Genomic DNA, 24,360 nt, shown 5'->3' with positions numbered 1-24,360 from the left:
ATATCAACAAATTCAAATCAATAATGAAATCTCTAAGAAGAAATGTGATTGTTGATTTAGCAAAGTTAATATATATAGGGCGACACAAAAAAAGAAATAAAATTAGTCAAATTATATGTTTGGATCATTTATGTATCATTATTGTCATAGAGATATGTTAAAACGAAAATTGTTAATACTACGCTTTTCTGTACTTGTAATATTGTAGATAGATGTGTAAACCACCACAAAGTTGTTTGTCGACGGACATTTATATGAAGTATTTTGTGTTCTAATACTATAGTAAAAGGGATACAATTGTATTTATTCATTGTCGCACAAGTACTTTCAGGACATTAATTCATATGCATTACAAATAACTTAGTAACAATTAAACTAAGTGAAAATAAAAAACTGGTGAATTTAAGATTTGTGTTTTATGAAATTGGCAGATATTTCAAAAGTGGCCTAAACTACATTTGAATATATTACACATGACATAAAATCACATATGAGTTGAGTGAAAATATATACTTATATTTAAATTAATAGTGCCAAGGAAAGAGTAGTTGTGATTTTATTGTAAAACCTGTTAGTTCTACAAGCTTCGTCATTCAAATTATGGTTTGCAGTTAGTAGAATTTTATGCAAACAGACAAAGATCTATGAAAACGGCCCCCAAAAGCAATCTACGACAGTGTTTGCAATGATGTATGGATAGATGAAATTACACAAAAATACATAGACAAGATAGAACAAACAGACAACAAGAATTAAACCAATAACTAAAAAAAACACACAGCGGAACACTGCCTTTGAACGGCCGGTGGCTAAACACTACTTCGGTTTTTAATCACTGTTGACATTACGCATAAAACAACGCATAATCTTAAGACAGTGTAAAACATGGTAACAAGTTTAACCACAAACGCAAAAATGTCGTGTTTACAATTTACAAAATAACTGAGGAAACCAAATAAATAAAAATACAAATAATGCCTTTGCAATAGGAACGAGAAAAAGAAGAAACAACAACAACCGCAAGAGAAACACTACCAAGTCTCACAAAAAACTCTTATTGTATTTTCAGTTGCCTGAATTTACTACTTATGCCGTTTCTTTGTGTTGTGACACTTCAAAGGTTTATGAAACTATGAAAGCAATCATGTAAAAAGCGTCAGATTGTGTTTTCTTTTTAAAACAATGGTTTCAGTAAAGTGTGTCTCAATATTTAACATGAACTTTTCCCTTCCGTCTGATGAATAAACATTTTAAATCAGAAAAACAATCAGCTGTTTCAAGTTAAGCTCCTACATGTTCTTTACATACCATGATAATCTAATATGCAAACAATGTGCTTAAATAGACAGTTCAGTTAAGTTTACTAACCATTTAGTTAGCTAAAGTATAATGCTTTCAAACTTCCAAAACATTTCTGTGACGTCAAACTAAAAAAAACGCACAGAAAGCATAAGATTACAGATAGATAAACGGAAAAATAAAGTGTCATTATAACGCTTATTTTCTATGTGTTTGGGTACTCGGTGTGCCGATATATCACAGAGAGGCTTCACAGACACAATGAAATTCTATGAGAAGTTGTCGAGTGTATTTCAGCGACATCAGAACACTCATCTATAAATGGTCTTTGAGAATGTTAATAATTTCCTAATATGAGAAAGAGTGAATTATATCAAAACACAATCCTTCGATTATATGAAACCAAAAAAAAAAAAGATATGACATATAGTCACGTAGTCAGGAAGTGGTTGAACACATTGCGAAATCTACCATTCCTGTTTGTTGATTAACAATATATTGCAATCTAGGATCTAGGTGAGGTTTTAGCAGTACAGACACTTAAAAATATAGCTTCTCATCTTTTACCATACACTTAGAACTTGACCAAGCGTAAAAAGTATTACTTTAACTTAAGGTAATTATATTTTTGAGACTGTATGCTTGATTAGTATTCAGTATACTGTTATGAGAATATGACAACAGTTTTTATTAGTTTATTTTCATTTTTAATTTCTAATGATAATCGGCTCTGATGTGATGTTACACGGGTAGGTTAATAGTTAAAGCAGCTGTAAATGATAAGTTTGAAGTGTCGAAAGACAAATATGTTATGTACTTCTAGTCTTATGTGGTCACTCTGAAAACACTGAGTCATTTATTACTATGGTTTGTGAAACATCTATCCTGTTAAAATGATCACTATTAAAGTTCAATTTTAGGTTATTACATTGTAACAGCTATACCGCATTTATTTGTTATCTCGTTTCAGAAAAGTCCGTCGTCCTGTTTATAGGTTATATGACCGTTACTTGACTGAAATGCTGTTTAAAATGGCATTAAACCCAAAACAAACAAACAAAATCATAGCGTGAAAACTAATGCGAAGTTATGGCTATAAATTTGAATGGTCTAACATATATCATAACAAATAATTTATCTACTCTTTCAAGCTATATTTCAGATATATTCACAAATACGTACGTCAAAAAGTTTGTACAACTGATAACTTTTGCTGCACCTACATTCGGTCAGTTTTTGGGAGAGAAACGTGCTCACATAAACAGTGCGAAGGAGTCGCACGAAGTCTTATTCGACATGTTCTTTACACGAGAAATAAAGTTATTTAAGTCTGATACGTATCGAAAAATACTAGATGACCGGCAGCAAGACCGATTCGAGAAAAAGTTTAAAGCGCGAAAATGTTGGCAGAATGTTCATGAATGTTCTAACATGCGTTTCAAAATACATTATACTAAATATTTTTCTTTCAATTTGACCGTGCCATAAAAAAAATAAACGAGACGTGCACTTTAAAATCTATTCAGAAAAAATGGATTTCTGAAAGGCAAATGAATGATATGAATAAGTAAACCTACCAATTTTCTGTAACTCAAAGTCAAATATATTTAGAGATAATGTGACACAGATTTTTATCCTTTATATATATATTTTTGACAATAAAGGGTCATAACTCTGGCTTGACTGAAGAAACACTAAACAATATCCCAGTTGCACAAATCCACATGCTGATGATCATGATGTTTCATGATCTTAGGTCAGATACATTTGGGGTATTTGCGACACAAGCTTGCCTTTTTTAATGCATAATGGTTTTACAAAGTAAAGGATCTTAACTCTGCTATGGCTGAGTGACATCTCTAACATCAAGTTTCAGGTGCATAACTTCAAATGCTGAGACAATTGCAACAGAAATGTAGGTCTTTTTATGCATAGTTTTCACTTAGAGCCATAATTCTTGTTTGAGTATGTGAGAGTCTAAAACACCTAGTGCACAACTTGCCGTGCTGAATAACAATCCTGTGAGGTTTGATGACTCTTGGTCAAATACTTTTTGAGTTATGCACTATACTAAGTCGGACGGACGGACAGATGGACTGATGGACTGGCAAGGACAACTCTTAGTTCTCCCTCCCTCTGAAAACAATTGGATTGCAAAACAATTCGTCTTCTCTTTGCTTCATTATTACTTTGATGACGTAATCACTCGAAAAAAAGGTTCATGGTGCGCCCAAACATATTGTCCCAAATTAAATACCTTGTTCACAGGGTCATTTTCTTAATTTCAACCTATTGTTTATAAAAGAGGGAAGTACAGAGTTCAGTACATTCCATAGGGTCTTACAGATACTAGGAAAAACGAGCAGAATCTGCTAAGTAAAAGAGGTGCAGAAATGTTCAAAAATGTTAAATATACAGCTTTAACATACGGTTACTTGGGGTGTAGAGCAAGAGTCCGTCAGATCAGGAACACAACCTTTATTTTTACTGAAGAAGGAAGCATCTCTATGCAAAAATGTTATTACTGTGGGGCTACGGTTACGCTCGACGAAAGACCATAATTCTTGCAAGTCATTATGTTTTCCATCTTAGACTACGTGATAAACAAAGGCCATTGACATTGAAGTGGTTATAAACCATTTTGGAGAGATGGCAAAATTTAAAACTTCAGTGGCAGCGCGTACAAAAGGCGTAACTCGCCAACCATAACAAGGTGTTTAAAGAAACTGAATAATACACAAAGTATTACCTTAAAGATCTGCCAGGATGTATTTACAATGTAGATAAAAAGGTCTTACCATAGACCAAACCCTACCACACAGGATAATTGCAGTGTCAGGCTCAGGGCAGGTAAATCAAAGATTGTTATAGTTATAGGTATGACAACGCTCAATGATACTAATTTCCACCATTATTTGTATTCGCTGAAATGAGAATGCAACCTGCCTTACTTGGTGACAAAGTACGATTTCTGAATCGGGATGGTAGAATAGATAGATCCACCTGTCTTGTCTGATCTTGTTATTAAAAAATCTACAGGTATTAATTTTAGGTATTCAAATTTATTACAGGTGCCAGCTGTAAGGACAACCTCTTATGGTAAGAACTCCTTCAAGTATGCTGCACCGGTGCTGTGGAACTCACTACCAGAACACTTCAGGCCCTGCTCCAGCTTCAACCAATTCAGAAGCCTCATATCCACATAGAGTGGCAGGAACTGCAAATGTATTGCTTGTAAACCAGGTTGGTGAGCTCCTACAGCATTGGTGGGGCTTACTTGGATTTCAGCAGTGTATGTATTTTTAGCTTCCTTGTTTGCTGTTCTTTAATTTTGCTGTCTTGCATGTTGCTTTTCCCCGCCTATGTTAGTTTACAAGCCTGTTGCTTTTAAGCTTAGTAGAGTCAGAATTAATATCTAACAGTTAATGTTTTTTTAATTTCTCTGTGGTTACAATTTAACTATAGAGTACTCTAATTCGGCTTTGCCAACTACTCATTTTATTATGTTTTCCTAGTAATATTTGTGTGTACATGTGCTTGTGCTTGTTCAGATGTTTTTCACTTTCAGTCAATGGCCTGTCTATCTGTGTTTTGCTTTCATCCCGCTGCTTATGTATTTTGTTATGCTCTTGTACCTTTTGTATTGCAAGCTTGTAATTTTATTTGTAAGCTATGATACTGCCAACTTTTACTGACTTAAATCTGAATTTCCATGCTAAAACACAAAACAGATTTACTTACTGTAATATTTTCATACAAAAATCTTTTATTAAATCTATCTGTGATTTATTTTCTTCCTTTTCAAATGACATCCAAGATAGGCATATGTCATAGTTTTAGATTGTTTAGATATTTTATTGTATATTGTGCTAAATGGTATTAACTCTTAAACACTTAAAATCCAATTATCATTGCAGCTTTATCAATTGTTTATATATATCCAATTTTAATCTTTATTTATGCTAAACTAATGAAGATCTGTATTCTATCAGTTTAATAATTCATATTCATCATCACACTGTGAAAATAGAAATCTATATTTTCACACTGTGGAGAGATTAAAGCTCCACCCCTCATTACATTGTGTATGAATTTTAAATTATTTGCTTAAAACAGGACTGGAAAATTGTAGTCGCACTTTGTTCTTTATCGTTTTATTTCTCGATTCAATTCCTTTTACTTAAGAGAATATCAAACGTTATGCAGCAAAGAATAAAAAAAAATGAACTTTATGTGTGCGCGTCTTATACGTCACAGCACTCTGACGTCATGTCTGTTTACGCGGTCTGTTTCCCGCGCTGATCAAAAAATTAGTGCACAAATGCACAATGTCAACTCTAACAGTAATTGAGCATAAAATAAAAAGAAATTTGTTTGTTTTCATGATAGGGAAATAATATCTACTCGAAGTAGAAAATTATCACATTTCTCACTTCTCAGATGAATAGATTCATATTCACTCAAAAAAAACAAATATCCTCTATGTAGTCGTTTCAAAAGCTCACATGAGCTTATGTTGTACTTATTCGATGTCTTGCCGACTTTAAATAAATCTTATCTTATCTTATCTTATCTTATCTTATCTTATCTTATGCATCACCTTGAACCAGCCCTTCCATGCCGTACAGAGAAGAGATAGACACAAAATTCGCGTGACTGTAGACTTACTGAATTGGCTCAGACAAATAACAATGTCGTATTTGCCCCGTCTTCTCATTGCAGTCATATTTTGCAGCCAATTGATGTCAGCTGTTTTGGATTTTCAATGTAGCATGCAACATGCCACGAACAATGATCATCAGGGTGCATATTGCCAGATAAGATGTTTATAAAATTGCATGCAAGAGGCACATGCCCATATTTACTCAAGGCAACTAAATCTCGGCTTTTTTCACGTTGTGGTTTGACCCCTGCAATTCAGACGTTATCAGTGACAATGTATTAGCCCCGTCATTTCGAGTTCTTACAACTGAAACGCTGTTTGTTTCAATAGACAATCAAAATGCTCCCTCAGCAGAAATTTCTAATCCACCTTACACAGACGGTGCAAGACTGTTCCTTAAAAAATGGGTCAAGGCGTTGAACAATGTGTGTATTGCCATGAAATGTTGCAAGCCTTGGCTCAAAACACAAAAACCTACCCCAAGTCAGGTAATATTGAAAACAAAAACACCAAAAGTTAATAAAGAAAAAACAACAGCAAAAAACTATCCCATGTTTGTCTGAGCCTGATACTTCAGGATTCAGCAACTGAGAAATCTAAAAATACAAGGTCTGTAACAGATTATACCCTGAAGAACTAAAGTGTTGCATCAGCCTCACTATTGTCCAGCAGACATGCTGTGATGTTTATAATAATTTGATCAGCCTTACACTAGCAAGTCCGTTTTATCTGAAGGGGTAATAGTTTCAAATGTGCGTTGCTCACAGCGTAGTAAGAGTAACATTGCTATACATATTACGATACCTTGTTAGTGTTGTTTTCATATAAAAATAAAGAAACAAAGCAATAAAAATATTTAAACTATTCCTTTAAGAGTACTTTAGTGTAATATATGCAAGTCCGCTTCATGTTGATGTCTTTCAAGTTTCATTTAAATAATAAAGCTGTAATATTGTCAAACAAAAGCGATAATTCAAGAAAAACAAGAGCACCGCAATGCGGACTATATACGCCCAAAGGTATTATCTTTGACCCTAAGTGTGAACTTGACCTTCCGGCTAACCATCCAGAGCATGCGCTTTGCACATTGTCCTGAAGTGGTGAACATTTGTGTCTAGTTACTTCGAAATCCTTCAAGAGGCTCAAGAGTTATAGAACGATGCCTTTTTACCCGTAAGTGTGATCTTGACCTTGAAGCGAGACATCCTGAACATGCGCTCTGCATGTCGTCTTGATGTGATGAACATATGTGCTAAGTTTCTTTACAATCCGTCAAGCTGTTAAAGGGTTACAGAGCGGACACAAAACACACTCATTTGACTATTGACCCCTAAGTGTGACATTGAACTTGAAACGAACCATCTGCTCGTCGTCTTGATGTGATGAACATTTGTGTTAAGTTTCTTTGAAATTCTTCAAGTGGGTTAAGAGTTATAGAGCGGGCACGAAACACATCCGTATGACCTTCGGTCTCTGTGACATTGACCGTGAAGCGAGCCATCTAAAACATGCGCTCTGCATGTTGTACCTATGTGGTGAACATTTGTGTCAAGTTTCATTGAAATCCTTTAAGGGGTTCAAGAGATACAGAGCGGACACGTAATTGCTAATGGACGGGCAGACAGACGGACGGACGGACACCGGGGGTATAACATAACACGTCCCTTTGGTCGTATAATAATCAAACATACACGAACAAAAATATGGGCATGTCAACTTCATGCCTTTGAAGTAGATTACTAATTTAAATGGATTGGAAACTGTAGGATGAACTGAGTACACAATGTCGATATAGTTACACAAGTTTTCGCCGAAAATGGGACATAACTGAAATACTTTTGATCAGATATGCCAGCCCCGATAAAAGCTGTACCTGTAGCTCCGGGTTGTTGGGTGATTAAAACTGAATGGACACAGTAGGAACTGTTGTTCACAAATTACTGAATTTTGATGTTAGTGTTTTAAAGTATCCGATCCACAAATAAGCTAGTTCTTTATGACAGTGCTATTAAAATATATCAACCATCTATGCCTGGTAAGCTCATATAATTTGGTATCGTTTGAAAGTGTATTCTCTGGAAAAGAAAATATGAATTACATAACAAAATTTCAACAGAAATCTAGTTATAACAGTGTAAGATTTATTATTTTGCAGTCAAAAACCTGACTGAAGTGTTTTCGTGCCTATAAGTTTTGGTCATTTCATGCACTAATTCTTGTTCAGCAGTCAAAGTTCGTTAAATTGATACCATAAAACATGGGGTCACCAGGCTTCGAAATGTAACCTAATTGTGGATCGGATACTTTAGGTACAAACAACGTGGCATAACTCAAAATATTAAGTGACCCTAATTGTCCCGAAAACTCATTTCAAACTGAATGTAATCTATATGAGGAGTTGTAATATCGTAAGTTTAGAAAAGTAGTATAACTAAAAACCCACCCATCGGACTTATAAGTCCCGAAAACGTTGGCATGTCCACTTTATATGAATGTTGTATACCACGTTTAATGTAAACTGTTTGGAACAAGTTCAGATTTTGTAACTGAGTATACAAAAAAATTGATAACTCTAAAACAAATTCAGACATGAATGTCACGGACGTATGTGCATGTCAATCGCATGTTGATGATATGTAATAAGAATGAAAGCTTTAAGAGGAGTCGAGTACAAAAAAAAGAAACAGACGGACGAACGACTGGATGGAATGACGGACGTACATTTCAAACGCTACATACAGGTATTCGGCACCGGGATGTACAATATTTATGTTTCAATAATGCATTTATACAAATAGTTTAGCTACGTTAAGTATATTATTAAATTCTTATTCATGTTTATTCTAAATTTGTGACACGTGCAAAAGAATAATAAAAAACGTATTTATGATATCCTCCTTGCAGAATCATTTCCATTCGAACACAATCATACGATTGCGCTGCTCATCCAAGGCGTGTTTGTTGTTGCAAGATCTTGTTGGAAAGAAATTTCAAGAAATTCAGATTATGCAACTGAGCTAACCTTTGATTACTCTAGCATGGAGACGTCACTAGACCAAATCCAGAGTTCGTATCTGGAATTTTTAACTACTGTTGCTTATTTATCTATGAATATCATATTTCACCTAGCTGTTCATATAAACAGCCTTCACTTATTTGGAATGTGAAGCATTATACATGGAGTTTTTGAAATTTAGTTAATACACATTAAGAACCCGAAAATTCTTCAACCAACCACTTTCTAGAAATTAATACAATACTTGAAACATTTCTCGCCTGTAATACAACAGAATCATTTCAGGACTCAACCACTTCTACAGAAATAAAGCAAAATTATCTTTTAACATGTTTATAGCTAATTTATACAGTCATTTTCTGTACATAAGCGTAGTAAACATTATGATTTTGACTTTACAGTGTTTATTATCATAATACAGCAAATTTTATGCAGTCTCATCTGTGTCAAACGTTTAATAACGTTAGGCTGAACATGCGAGTAAATCGTTACTCCCTAGTACCGTGCATATATTTATTATAATGCTTTTATGAACACATTCAATCAAACCAAGTAGACTTTTATGTCACTTGGTTGAGATCTATGCTTTAAAAGGTCATTTTTACAGATTTGGCCTAAACTATAATCGAATAAGCCATTTAAAATATTTCTAAACCATTTGAATTATTTTACAGTTTGTCTATTATCAAGTAATGGGCAAAACATTCAAGTAGAGAGTCGAATGATCTATTGTTCTTTTTTAACAAAACGTTCATTTCAGTAAAAACATTACGCATGTAACTTACCTTTAACTCCGACAATCCTTCGTTCGCTATCTCAGAGAACGTTAGTTCGTCTTCAAAAAATAATTCTTGCAACATTTTGAAGGTGCCATTCTCCAAATGAGTTTCGTGAAGTTTCAAGTCCAATTCCTATTTAAAAGAAATCATATTTACATATTCTATAGTTCTCTGTGTACACACCTGCACTATTCACTGAACATGTATTTTTGTATTACATGCAATATGTGCTTTCTCTATATCTAAGGAAAAGAAAATTCACAGTACAAGGTAGTACATGAAGGTTGAAATATAAAAATGTGTTTATTAAAATCTGGAACAGAAACAACTGTGAAGTAAGATTTTTAACTTAATTATGACGAAAGATAATATCATTTTTTCACATTTTAGATTTCTTAAAGTTGTTTTGAATGCATTTCTCCAGAACCAATTTCATGGTGCAAATTAATATAGGATGATTCCGTGTCCTGTCAGTACCTCAGGTAATATGTTATCAGTCGACCGGTCACTGAGGAAGTGGCGATATTTGCAGACTGATTGTGTGATAATAAAGCAATTATAAGTTTAAAAGCAACAAATAACGTAAATAGACTCCCTTTAATTGTTTAGCATTTGTTAATCTGTTAATACGCTATGTTGCGCCAAACAGGAGTGCTTTAAAGTTTTCATCTCATGTACATCGAAATAAAACAATTTGAGGAATAGAATTAAAACTTGAATACCTGCTGGAGTGGAACCATAACAATACAGCAAAACCGAATGTTCAAACACTTTTAGAGCGCAAGGGTAAAATAATGGATCCAATTATTTTCATATACAAATTGTCGAACCATGTGGGACTATTTATGTTTGGGGATACTATTATGTAAATAGCTATACTGTTTTTGAAAACAATATCTACTGTAGTTTCATATATACTGTAAATCATGCACGTGAACAAATGTTCAGACTTACATGGTTCAAATAAAACTCCGACATATTCTTAGTACATGCTACCTTTATGATAAAGATCAGTATTTTCTTTAAAAAAGGATCATTGAAATGTGAATTATTTAATGCAAACGGCTTAAATAGGATCAATAGAGAGTATGATGTCAGTTATTGAGTGGAATCCTTTCGAGGCAAACAATGTAGATCGCAAGTTTTGCATTATCTTCTAATGCAAAAGGCTTAAAATAACAGTGTTACGACTTTTACGGATATTGGGAATTCCTTACTGACGATTTTTGTATGTCTGATTAAGATTTATCAAAATAAAGGTTTAAATGGCGAACGTTAAATTGAATTTAAACACGATCTCCACGCGCACATATGACAAAAAGTAAAAAAAAACTGAAAGAAGCGTTTTCACTTTTGTTGAGTGTAAATGATTCACTGGAATTGTAAAAAGATCTGCAATCATTTTATCAAAAATATGTCAGACATCTAAAATAATCTAACTACACTTTTTGAAATGTTATATTTTCACATGAAATCGTTTCAAAATGACATTTGTCACAAACACAAACATCGAAAGCAATTGATTTAAATAAATCAATACAAAGATTGTTATACCTGTAATACTTCTGTAACATAGCCTATTTTGCTGATGAAATGGTACAAAAACTGTTCAATAGAATACATAGCATCGCCTGTTTTCCACAGATTATCTGAAATTTAAGATCCAATAAAACATCAAATTTTAACATTTATTTAAGAACTAAGGCATGTGCAGCATAAAATATCTGATAAAATTCATAATCTTATTCATGCAACTTTATTTAAATGACATAAGCAAAAGTTAAGAATTTTAACTTGAAATAACCTCAGATGTGGAGTTGTTGTTGAGTATATTACATGTATTGGTGTCATGTGATCTCATTCAAAAAGCAATGAAAATAAGGAAACGCTCAACAGAGCAAACTTTCTGAGAACTATTTTGATCCTCATTTTTTCCCATGCAATTCCCCTATTGAGTGTACGCATAACTAAATACACATGTTTATCAAGGTCAAATAAATGCGTGTTAATGTCTGGACAGTAAGGTAAAAAAAGCATTGTTGGTTGCTTGCTCCAGCAAAGCATTAACAAATTACGATTCGATTGATTTAAGTGACTGTAAAGATAGCTCTAAAAATGATGCAGTTGTGTTTCTAAACAATAACTTAAAGTACCAGACAAATGATCATCACTTTTTGAAAAGATGCATGACAGTTATTTCATGTATTAAAAATAATGAATTATAATAATTATATCCACATATTGTATTCAGAGATAAGCTCGTTTGTACTCTTTGACTTCTGGAAAGTAGTAATAAACCTGTACAGAAACTGCACATGTTGCCTTCTGTGCTACAATTATTGACTTTTCATCTGTCACATAAAATATTATGGAGAAGCTCAATTAATGCTTTCAAATTTGAGCAATAATTGGATTTAAGGAATATATATGTTGCATGTAAGTGAAAGAGACAAATTACATCCATGCATAATAGGAATATTTACAACCGAATTGTTAAACTGATAATAATTACATAAAAATAGTCATAAAGAAATTTACATATTTCCCTCTCCAATTCGTCGAGTCTATTTTCATTTGCATTCTTTTGGCCCATAAAATAATCTCTAGTTTTTTTCTGCCGTTGAGCTTCAAGATTTTTGTCATTAGCAGATTCTTGAAGCCTTCTCGCATTTAGTTCGCAGTCATCCGCTGAGTTAAAGTTTACTTTCGCTCCAATGCCTGCAATTACCAGTGCAGGTACCACAGTTGCACCAGCTTAAACAGAAAAAAAAATAAGTGTGTTTTATATTAATGTGATTATAACTATTAAAAGTATTTTACCAGAGCCGGTCTCATACTTAGTAGCTGTATGCCCAACAAGACCAAATATGCTAATGGAATGACAACGTCTACCGGAATCGTAGCACTAACAGTGAAGGTGTAGAGATACTTAAATGTTTGGTACCTGTATAGTGCTTTGCTTGATCAATACCTAAATGATTGCCCAACCAATATGTTATACAAACCGGAAATCCAGTAATCAGTGCAAAAATTTAGCATTTATTGCATTTATCAAAAGCCCTCTATTTTACTATTTCCATCCTCATTCCTCAGCGGTTTGTGTCAGTCATCATAGTCTTACCAGAGAACTACATGGTAGACACCTGGTACACAAAACTATTTATGTTGTGTTTTTTTATAGCCACAGAGCTGTTTAAACAAGCATTATTCATCGGTCATTTCAGACATATCTATTTTATTGTATATGGGGGCCTGATTCTAATGCAATTGATAGATTTTTTTCTAAATTCAAATACAATCCACCACTAGAGACATACATTACACAAACCTGTAAAAAATCCTAGAACAAATCCAGCCGCTGCAGTAAAAATTCCCCACAAATTTCCTTTCTGGCGATATTCGTTACACTTCCGTTTAAGATCTAATGCACGATTTTCCAGATCAACTGCAGCATTTTCTATTTGTACAATCTCTCTCTGAATACGCTTAAGCTCAATTTCAGCATTTTTTATTTGTCTTTCAGATGATGATTTTTCCATACTTGCTATGGTTCGCTTGTTTTCTGCTTTCAACTTCTCTTCTCTGCATTTTTCGGTAAGGTTGTGAACGACTGAACGGAAGCCAATGGTTTTTGCTTCTCGTAATTTCATTACTGTTTTAAAATTATTCACGGATCTTGACAAATTATCAATGTCAACTTTTCCTGGACAATTTACTTTTGCTAGTTTATGTTTCATTCTTAAAACATTTGCGCCTTGGTGTGAAAATGTACCGATGAAATCATTCCCAATCTTCAAGGCCTGGCAATGTAATGACTTCAATTCAGTCCTCAACGGCTCAACGGTAATCGTCAAAGAAAGGTCTAGCAACATGTCTGGACAAGTTTTGAAATCCTGAAAAAGTGAAAAATCAATTAAAACGATAAACAAACACCCCTCTGCAGTATAGCAACTCAACTCAACAACTGTTTTTTGAAATTAAAGGTCTCCGGCCCACAATACATAAACATATAAATAAACAGATATCAATTGTGTACTCTGGATTTTAAAGCAAGACAACTATTTAAGTTACATTGTTAAACATAGTAAGTATTCTTCCTACAGCATCCACATCTACATGAGACGTATCTATGTAATAAGTAAATGTCGAACAAACACTGCTATTCTCTTAATGTTTTCGGAATTGTCACTTTTTAACAATTCATAAAAGTCATTTACTATAGAACCTAGTGTGTGCGTACCAGTTTTACAGAGATTGATTACGAATTGCATCAAATCTTGGACATTGGAAGAGTACGCGAAAAGCACATTCTACAATATTAATATGATTGTTCTCTACACAAACCTGACAGATCCCTGCATTACTTAGTAATGTTTTAGAACGTTTATAGTCCTCACAGCGACTTGAAATGTTTTTATCATTATACCGATTCTGACTAAAACAGCCTATTAAACGTCGTTTGAACATATGAATAAACGTACTGACATCGCCTATATCTTGTGCCAACCAAACATATGAGCCGTGCCATGAGAAAACCAACATAGTGGCTTTGCGACCAGCATGGATCCAGACCAGCCTGCGCGTCCGCGCAGTCTGGTCAGGATCCATGCTGTTCGCCTAAAGCCTAATGGAATTAGAGAAACTAATAGCGAACAGCATGGATCCTGACCAGACTGCGCGGATGCGCAGGCTGGTCTGGATCCATGCTGGTCGCAAACCCACTATGTTGGTTTTCCCATGGCGCGGCTCATATCTATAAAATATTTAGAATTTTCCTAGTGCAGATGTTCATTACTTTAACTCTAAAATAGTCTTGATATGTGAGGGGAAGAAGCTCTGGGTTTTTCTTTTCTAATGTAACATATTCAGTATGAAGTGTATTTTCTTTCTACCTGACTCACTAAACAATGAAGAAATGCCCATGTACCAACTAGTACTCGCATAACAATTTAGTACCTGTTACTTCACCTATGAATGGGGAAATTGGCAGTTACTTGCGGAGAATAGGTTTGTACTGGTACAGAATCCAGGAACACTGGTTAGGTTAACTGCCCGCCGTTATATGACTAAAATACTGTGGAAAAAAAAACGGCGTTAAACCCGAAACAAACAAACAAAATAAAATAACTAAATTTGCTGGAAACACAAGATAACAAAATTAATGTACAAATTACAGTAAACACCACTTGTAACGATATCACTTTTACCGATATATACCGCTTGTAACGATGCTGTGGTTGTTGTCCCAACTCGAGCATTCTATATTTCCTTTAATTCGAATTTGGATGTACCGATATCACATGTAAAGATATTTTGGATGTAAGAATGCGCTTTTCAGGTCCCAAAATGTATCGTTTTCCTGTTAAATGAGATGATTTGCAAGACGGTGTGAACTTGTGACAGACAATAACAAGTAATCGAACAAATTATCGCACTTGAACTATTCAATGAATTGAAAGTATTTTTTCACTCATTTACAGCTAAATGTTTTTTGCTGAGTGAAAAAAATATTTGAGTAAATACCTATACTAAAAGTAAATTGTACATGTAGTTTCGTGCCATACATGAAAAATAAAGATTATCCTAGTCGAAAGAGAAAGCTTTTAATAAAATCATCACTGAAGTAAATAAGGGATCTAGAAAAAAAGCAAGATTTTGCGGCTGATTTTGGAACTAAGCAAGTCACACTTGGGACAATATCAAAAACATCTGAATACTGTCGTAAAAGTATATGAAACTTTGGCATTCATATTCTATATCATGAGTTGCACATCCGTTTAATTAAGCTAGCACACTTTACCTACTTTCAGTTCCGTACAATATCTGTATGTAACGATATGAATTCTACGTTCCCCTGAATCCTGAATATTGTTACAACTGGAGTTTACTGTCCTTTTATATTCATATTTTAACTTTTTGTATATTACATTTAGGGATCAGGTACACAGAACTTTGAACTTGAAGTTCACACAAGACCTGTTCCCTGTAGGTATGTTCAAGTGACCTCTATGCACAATGAAAGCTTTGAGAAGATAAGTGTGTAAATTTTTTATCCAACTTTATGTAACAAATCTTATATATCAAATTGAAGTTTGATATTTGGGGTATTTAAGAGCAGGGAAGTAACGATTTTTGTCTTCTGCCAACTGATACCAATATACTCATGCATAGGTTAAACCCTAGGTCCATGGTTTCTAAGTCTTCTGACAAATATCAGCTACCCATACTCCATCATAAAGTGTTTTACTCATAACTTTCATTGTTTCATTGCTAAAATACCAAACATAGCAAAATTTAAAAGTAATTAAAGAAAGAAATGGACCAGGTAGAGAAATGTGCACTGTTATATTTCATAGATTTTGCCTGACGGCAAGCAAGTTGGGTTAACAAAATAATGTCTAGCCCCTTTAACAACCACAAGGTCGCAGTTTTGATGACAAATATATTTTTTGTGTTTATAATACAAAATGGGTCATATATGAAATTAATAGTGTAAAGGTTTTTGTAATAAATATAACCTGGACTTATTTATCAATCACATCTGGAAATACCGATATGAAAATTAATTTTGTCGACAGACTGTATTGTTTATCCATTATTTGAGAATTGTTAGCAACCAGTGGTGATGTAATTGTGTAAAATGTATACATTGCCAACATCTAGATGAAATGTGAATTATATAATGTACAGTTGAAACTCTAATTGCCTGTTCTCAAATTTATGGCTGTTTTAAAGGAATGTCCGAGCTCACAGGCCGCTCAACACGACAAAAATGAAAATGTTGCAGGCTCAAACCGAGCTCGGTTTGACTGAGCATGTTCATGGACGGTAATGGAAATGCATGCTACCGTCCACGCCCTCTAACCCCGGGTTGAGCAGAACTCAACATTTACACATGCTAAAAGTACAAAAAGCAATTAAAGAGATATCCTCAGATGTATTCAAATGGCGGTGCACATGGAACATTCAATGATACACGTGTTGCGGCGTGTAATTCCATGAAAAGCGGTGTTTGGTCCCCAGATAAAGTAATGGGTTTGGCCCAAACGAGAAAACAATGGACAGAACTAAACAAACTGGAATTTAGAAAGGGGATCTGAGGTTATGGAGCCTGCATATCACAGGAACTGTCAAAAGACGAAATTAAAAAGCAGGCACCATATCCAATGGGTGATTATACAATACCCAAGACTATGAAAGCGGAAGTATTGGAACCATCCAGACAGATTAGACATACTGTAACTCTGGTTGATTCAAAGCTAATTTTGAGTCAAAGAAATGCCCACATAAAGGAGTGATCATGCATTTCAAACATATTTAGATAAATAAAGCAATGAAAAAAGCATCTCAAATCATTTAGTATCTAAGAAATGTATATAAAATGTAAATGTAAAGTTTACATGTATATGTCTGTGTACAAGGGTACGGCTACATTTTTAGTAAATAACAGCTGTATCAAATGTACAGAGTTGGTAATTTCAAATTAAAATTAGGAATTTGAGCTACCAAGTTTCAACTATATAATAATAGATATGATTTGACTTTTGTAAACTTTTTCTTTGTAATGTGACTGTTCCTGCAATATGCAGTCTTAAAATGCAAATGGTTCATTTGTTATTTTCAATATGCAGCTTGCATTTTCTCTAAACAGAGAAGTTCTCACTTCATTTGAGTAATTTACATATTTACAAGTCTTAATATACCAATCCAAAAAAAAAAGCTACATGTTTTTTCAACTGATTAGAAAAATAAAAGAACTGTCTTGACACATTTACAATGTAATGCTGCCCAAATCAGTTTTAGAAAAACATATCAACAGATTTCAAATATTGGTGGTTTCCTTTCAATAACTACCTATATATAAATATATATAGCATGAGAGAATGAGAAAATATATGTTCAAACAGTGTCAAAAGTTTAATTATAAACCCGAGCGCTTTCGGCTTTTTAAAAAAAGCCTTTTTTCAAGAATAGTATAAATCAAAACAATACAATTGTGGCGTAAATACCGCCTGTATACTTCTATATATAAATGCTAAATGAACATGGATCAACATAATTCCATAAGATCAGGTTAATTGATAACAGATGTCAGGCATCTGTTACGGTCATTGGAAGTAGTTATCTAAAAATAGCACACTAATGATTTGTTATAGCATACTCTGCTAGGAGAGCTACATGTGGTATTTTTTGAAAGCAGAAAACAGCGGTTTTATAAAAATAGAGCGTGCTTGATTGATTCCCTGTATTTTTCCTGAGGATTTTGTTTGTTTGTTTTGTGTTTGTTTAACGCCGTTTTGCGACAGAGAAAGCAGCGGAAAATGAAAATTTATGATATGATAGACGTTAATTAAAAACTATGTCCGATTTCCTGAAGTGATAAAAGAGATTTATATATCTGCTTAAAATGAAATACTAGTATACAGGGGCCGTTGGAGGATTTATTAATTTAAAGATATCATTTGTTCACTAGTTTTACAAAACACCAGTGCTTACTGGTGTGCTTCAGTAAGCACTGGTGTTTTGTAAAACTAGTGAACAAATAATATCTTTAAATTAATAAATCCTCCGACGGCCCCTGTATACTAGTATTTCATTTTAAGCAGATATATAAATCTCTTTTATCACTTCAGGCAATCGGACGTAGTTTTTAATTAACCTCTATCATATCATAGATTATCTTTTTCCGCTGGCTGCTTTCTAACTTTATTTCATGTTTTTCACAGTGAACATTACTGAAACTTCAGAGTAGTTTCACTGTAATAAAAAAAATGAAATATATTATCGAATAATTTCACTGGTGATCGAGGAACTACAAAATAGGTAAAATTTATTTAAAATCAGTGAAAAGACACGAAAATGAAAGAAATGTGTTTTTCAATATCAAAAAAACGTGTACTCCTGAACATCAGATGTTACATGTTTAGCTGTGACAATGCCAAACATAAAGATATTGCATCTGTAGTGCACTTGGTGAAAGATATTTTCTATCTTACACTGAAACAAACAAATGTCTTCAATATTTTTCGTTTTTATAGTATAATAATAATGTATTTTAGCTGGTTTAATGAAAAGTTTATCTATAACATAACAGTGTAAAATAAGCCTAACTTGACAATAAATTGATAAAGAAAGACTTGACTCCTGTGCAAAAGAAGTCCAACTCAAAATGGACTTGTTTTGCAATATCAAAATAAGCCAGTTTAAAATAAACCTTTTTGATAATTAGCAATTAATTAAAAATTAATCAACATCTGAATTTCATGATTTTAACAGAATGTGTATTTCATCTTGCTGTAACAAAATATGCAAAAAATGATTTTGTGAAAAAAATGTGAGTTGGACCTGTTTTGCACTGAGCCCTCGACATGTTATCCAAATTTCAAAGCTGTATCTTACAGAACAAGAAAGTAGGTCAGAAGGTCAATATCACAATAAAGTGATCCCTTATTACTCTGGTTCATCAGGTAATTATAATAAAACAATCTAGGAAATATAATCAGATAATTTTTGAAGTATTTTACTCCTAAATTTCTTATATACAAGTGACCCCCGGGTGGTGCCTCTTTTCACCCCAGGGGCATAATTTGAACAATCTTGTTAGAGAACCACTAGGCATTGATACATACTAAATACCAAAGGATTAAGCCTTGACTTTCAGACAAGAAGATGTTTAATATTTTTCCTATTTAAGTCTATGTAAAACTTGGGGCCCTGAGGAAAGGGCCTCTTTTCACCCTATGGGCATAATTTGAACAATTATGGTAGAGGACCATTAGGCAACATAACAAGTATTAAAAGTCTAGACCTTGCAGTTTCAGACAAGAAGAATTTTAAGTTTTTTTCCTTTATATGTCTATTTGGGACCCCTGCGTGGGACCTCTTTAAACCTCAGGGGACATAATTTGAATAATCTTGGTAAAGGACAACAAGGCAATGTAACATACCAAATATCAAAAGGCTAGGCCTTGGAATTTCAGAAAAAGATTTTTGAAAGTCTTTTCCCTATATAAGTCTATGTAAAACTTGGGACCCTCGGGGTGTAGTCTCTTTTCTCCTCGGGGTTTTAATTTGAAAAAATGTTTGTAGAGGAGTATAAGGCAATGCTACATAACAAATATCAAAGGCCTAGGTCTTGTGGTTTCAGACAAGAAGATTTTTAATTTTTTTTCTATATAAAATCTGGACCCCCGGGGCGGGGCCTCTTTTCACCCCAGGGTAATAATTTGGACAATCTTAGTAGAGAACCACCAGGTAATACTACATACTAAATATCTAATGCCTAAGTCTTGTAGTTTTAGACAAGAAGATTTTTAAAAGTTTTTTCCTTTATATGTCTGAGTAAAACTTGAGACCCCCGGAGCAATGGCTCTTTTCACCCAGAGGCAAAATGTGAATAATCTTGTTAGAGGACCACTAGATGATGTCACATACATAATATCAAAGCCCTATGCCCTGTGGTTTTTGACAAGGAGATTTTCAAAGTGTTTTTTCTATATAAGTCAATATAAACAAAGTGACCATTTCTAACCCTATGGGGGATAATTTTTACAATCTTTGTAGTTCACGTTTGGTTAACCGAAAATAATGTCAAAACGTCATTATCTGCGAGAAACTGACAGCAAAACAATAAGGGGCGACGACACCTTTAGCAAAAATATTTTGCTGAATTTTTGCCCTTTTTCGGACTTTTAAGTTATTGTACCAGTCACTAGTTTGTTTAAACTGATTGACATGCGGCTTTGAAACTATGACCACGTAATTACCATAATAGTCTCCATATGTAGGCAAGACTACATAACTAGAAGAAGAATTTTTGACCAGTTATAGCCCTTTTTGACATGGAAATTGGCAACGTTTTGCGTACCATTCTCTTTTTTTTTACTTGACTGTTTGATATGGCTTTAAAACTTTGAATACTTGCTTTCCGTCATAGTATCTATGTTTAAACAAGAGTACATAACTTTTCTACTCGCATCCTTTTAGTTAGACCATTAAAATAGTACTAGAAACCCTTAAACCCATATTTACACCAATCCTTCGAAACGTCGTGCGTGCTGTCAACAGACAGCTGTGTTAGTTGTCTGGTGAGCTGAAAATTATATTTCACTGTAAGAAACCTACCAGGATGCCTGCATGAGCAATTCCGTCAAATCTGTGGTAATCGAGAAAACCTTGTGCGTTAACAGCTTGTTGAGGTCCTAGTTGTAGGTTCATGGAGTTTGACTCAAAAACATTATTTAGTAACACCTGCAATAAAGAAAAAACGATAACCTTATTTTGCCTTACATGCTGTGGTTTCACTTCAAGAGTGTTTGTAGTGTACTTTTTATAATGATTTCTCTGATATTCAGTGTTTGTCCAAGAGCCATATAAATAGCCAGGATTTAAAGTAACCTTTGAGTGTTTAAACCTCTTGGTAATATGTTTTGACAGTTTTCATGAAATAATATATCGAATATAATGAAAATAGCTCGGTCGTAACTAGAGCAATCAATATCAAATCATTTTTTTTCTGGGTCCATTTATCAATGTTTATCTTATGTAGGGCTGATGAAAATTGTTCATGCATTTAAGTAGAACACGAGACTAATGTAGCATTATTGCATCTCGATAACACATCAATTTAGCAATTTATGCGCTCTTGAGCAGTACAAGCACTATTGCCTGAGATAATCTTGCATCAAAATATATGTCTCGGTGCGGCTTGTTGGGGTACCTGCTGTGGGAAGATAGTTTGTTGAGGTCCTTGCTGTGCGTACATGGCTTGTTGAGGTCCTTGCTGTGCGTTCATGGTTTGTTGAGGTCCTTGCTGTGCGTTCATGGTTTGTTGAGGTCCTTGCTGTGCGTTCATGGTTTGTTGAGATCCTTGCTGTGCGTTCATGGTTTGTTGAGGTCCTTGCTGTGCGTACATGGCTTGTTGAGGTCCTTGCTGTAAGTACGTTGCTTGTTGAGGTCTTTGGTTCTGGAAATTTGCTTGTTGATGGCATTGCTGTGTGAACATAGCTTGTTGAGGTCCTTGTTTTGTGAACGTGGCATGTCGAGGTCCTTGCTGGGGGTACACTGCTTGTTGAGGGTCTTGCTGTGGGAACGTGGCTTCTTGAAGTCCTTGCTGTTGGGACATGTCTGGCCAAAGTCTGTGTTGTCGGTACACGCCTGACTGAGGTCCTTGCTGGTACATGGCTGGGTAAAAAAAAAAACAAGAAACTAAAGCAAATGAATAATAGAATTGGGTTACAATTGACTGGATATTTAAAGACAATATCAAGAAACCCTTCAAACTATGATAATTTGCCTTTGGCCGGTATTGGTGAGAGAGGGGATAGACGAACATACAGTTGTAACAACATATATCCTTTTCCCATCCCAATACAATTTACAGCAAGAATTAACAATTTGTATTCAAGAAAGACATAATAATCAGAAATGCACGGAGGGGCACCTGGGGTCTTCCTCCACCATTAAAGCTGGAAAGTCGCCATATGACCTATCATGTGTCGGTGCGACGTTAAATAAAAACAAAAATCAGAAACTTGAAAATTGATTTGTATAAGTATGAAATGGGCATAATTTCATTTAAATGATAGCCGGAGTCCAGGAGAAGAAGTGTGTACTGTTCCTGAAAATCATGAAGAGTGTGATGAAACATGACGTTGACGCTTACGCCGAGGCCTAGGCCGGATGTATCACAATAGATCTGATGCTCTCGTCAAGGCGAGCTAAAAGTCACAATTACTTGATTAAGATTTCGTACATGTTTTATGATATTTTTGAAAGAACGAAAACAGACTAACTGTATGGTTGTTGACATGAATGTCCGGCTAAGTATTGTGGTTGTTGGCAATCTAGTTGGTATGTGCCTTTCGGTGGGTAAACAAAACCAGGCCGCTGTCCTTCATAATTTGGGTTTCCAGCCATATATTTCTGTAAAATATAAACATAAATTAATTACACATAGTTTTATTATGATTAAACTTGTTATTTTTGCTTTTAATAAGGTGACACGTCTTATTACAAATGTAACTGCATTAAATGTTTACACCCAAAATTCCTTTCTTCGTGTACATCTACACATCTTTTCACTGGTATTTATAAGATATTTTTCTCCTAGTCATCCAATCGACGAGGAAACTTAAATGTTTCACCAATATTCGTACTAACAATAAGAGAGCACTGTGATGAGTATTTTTCGCACCTGAGAACTATTGCTCTCAATGGCATTTTCAATGTCAATACAACAGTTTACAAATAACCATAGATAAGAATTAACATCCCAGTTTGGTAGACAAAACAAGACAAGACAATTTTAGTGCAAATCATTTAGGCTTAAAAGCCCATCGTGACATAAATATTACAAGCGTCGAGAAGTTGGCACTGACATAATAAAAGACATACAGCAAGCAGAGCTGAATACCACAATATAAATGTTACCGGTACAGAATTATTTAACATGAAGACGAGCGACAGAGAAGACAAAATCACAACCAAAACACACAAACACGGAGAAGGTCAACTTTTTGACAAGTTTAGAAGAGCTGTACAACTAAAAATAGGTCTATAAAAATCAAAACGAAAAAAAAAATATGCTTTAGCTATAAAAAAGAAGCAATAAACAGTTTATGTAAGGACCGTCTACCAATACATCTAAATAACAACATGCAATTCAATTCAATATTCAATTCGGCCCATACACAAGAAATAATCAAATTTGACAAAATTACCCAAAGTGCAATTACATATAGGTCAGTAAATAGGCAATGAGATCATGCACTTTATGTACAATTCATGGTAATATCCGTTACTACATAAACATGTATTGCGATTGCATCGACTTACTTAAATACTTACCAAAACTGTTCCCTTTGTTCTAACGCATAGTATATATACTTGACCACAATGCGTACAACATATTCATTATCTAATGACATTTAACCGCAAAATTTGTTTACAGATGTATTTTCAATATAGTGTTTTTGAATATAAGTGGAGCGAATGTCTTTACATAACGGACACAAGAGGACAATGTGATATTCATCTTCAATATGACATTCTCAGTAAGGACAATTTCGAAACTCACTTGCAATACAAAAGTGTCTACCCATTTCAATCTGGAGAGAATGACTAGAACTTCTTAGTGCTGCAAGACATTTTTCTAAATTAATCAAAATCAACCTCATTTACATATTTTTCAATCTTCATATCCTGTTTTTGTTCCTTGTATAATAGGTCAGTTTTGTATTGTATTCACACCTATCTTTCCATGCCTGGACATACCGCTGTTTTTGTCGTAGTACTTATTGCAGTATGAACGAATTAGGATTACCCATAACCATTTTCATACAAATGAGTTCGTATATCAATAACCCAATTACTGTAACCAATATTGTCATAATTCATAAGCATATCATATCATATTCTGATGTATCGGCCTTTTAATAAGTTTAACAAACGTATCGAGTGTTTGACAGTGCGCTTAGTAGCATATATATACGAAGGGCATCTCCCCAAATCGCCTAATATTGTATCATAACAAGGACTTTTACCCACTTTCATAAACGTTGTACAAGCAAATACCTGAACATCTTTCAGAAACTGGTTTTTAA

At 34.2% G+C, this 24,360-nt stretch overlaps 1 protein-coding gene across 1 annotated transcript; it reads right to left on the bottom strand.

Annotated features, from left to right (window-relative positions):
- Positions 1-9,169: 9,169 nt before the first annotated feature.
- Positions 9,170-22,771, bottom strand: LOC123548641 (uncharacterized). Its single transcript, XM_053546888.1, has 8 exons — positions 22,552-22,771; positions 21,477-21,940; positions 20,882-21,007; positions 13,086-13,650; positions 12,296-12,511; positions 11,312-11,406; positions 9,764-9,889; positions 9,170-9,238 (listed from the first exon to the last, which is right to left on the bottom strand). Exons 1-8 carry the CDS (start codon positions 22,673-22,675, stop codon positions 9,170-9,172), a joined length of 1,785 nt encoding a protein of 594 aa, XP_053402863.1. The 5' UTR covers positions 22,676-22,771.
- Positions 22,772-24,360: the final 1,589 nt, after the last annotated feature.

The sequence above is a fragment of the Mercenaria mercenaria genome, chromosome 6 (assembly GCF_021730395.1).
Source record: "Mercenaria mercenaria strain notata chromosome 6, MADL_Memer_1, whole genome shotgun sequence".
In the NCBI taxonomy this organism is placed as follows: domain Eukaryota; kingdom Metazoa; phylum Mollusca; class Bivalvia; order Venerida; family Veneridae; genus Mercenaria; species Mercenaria mercenaria.
This window is presented reverse-complemented; position numbering and strand designations above follow the sequence as displayed.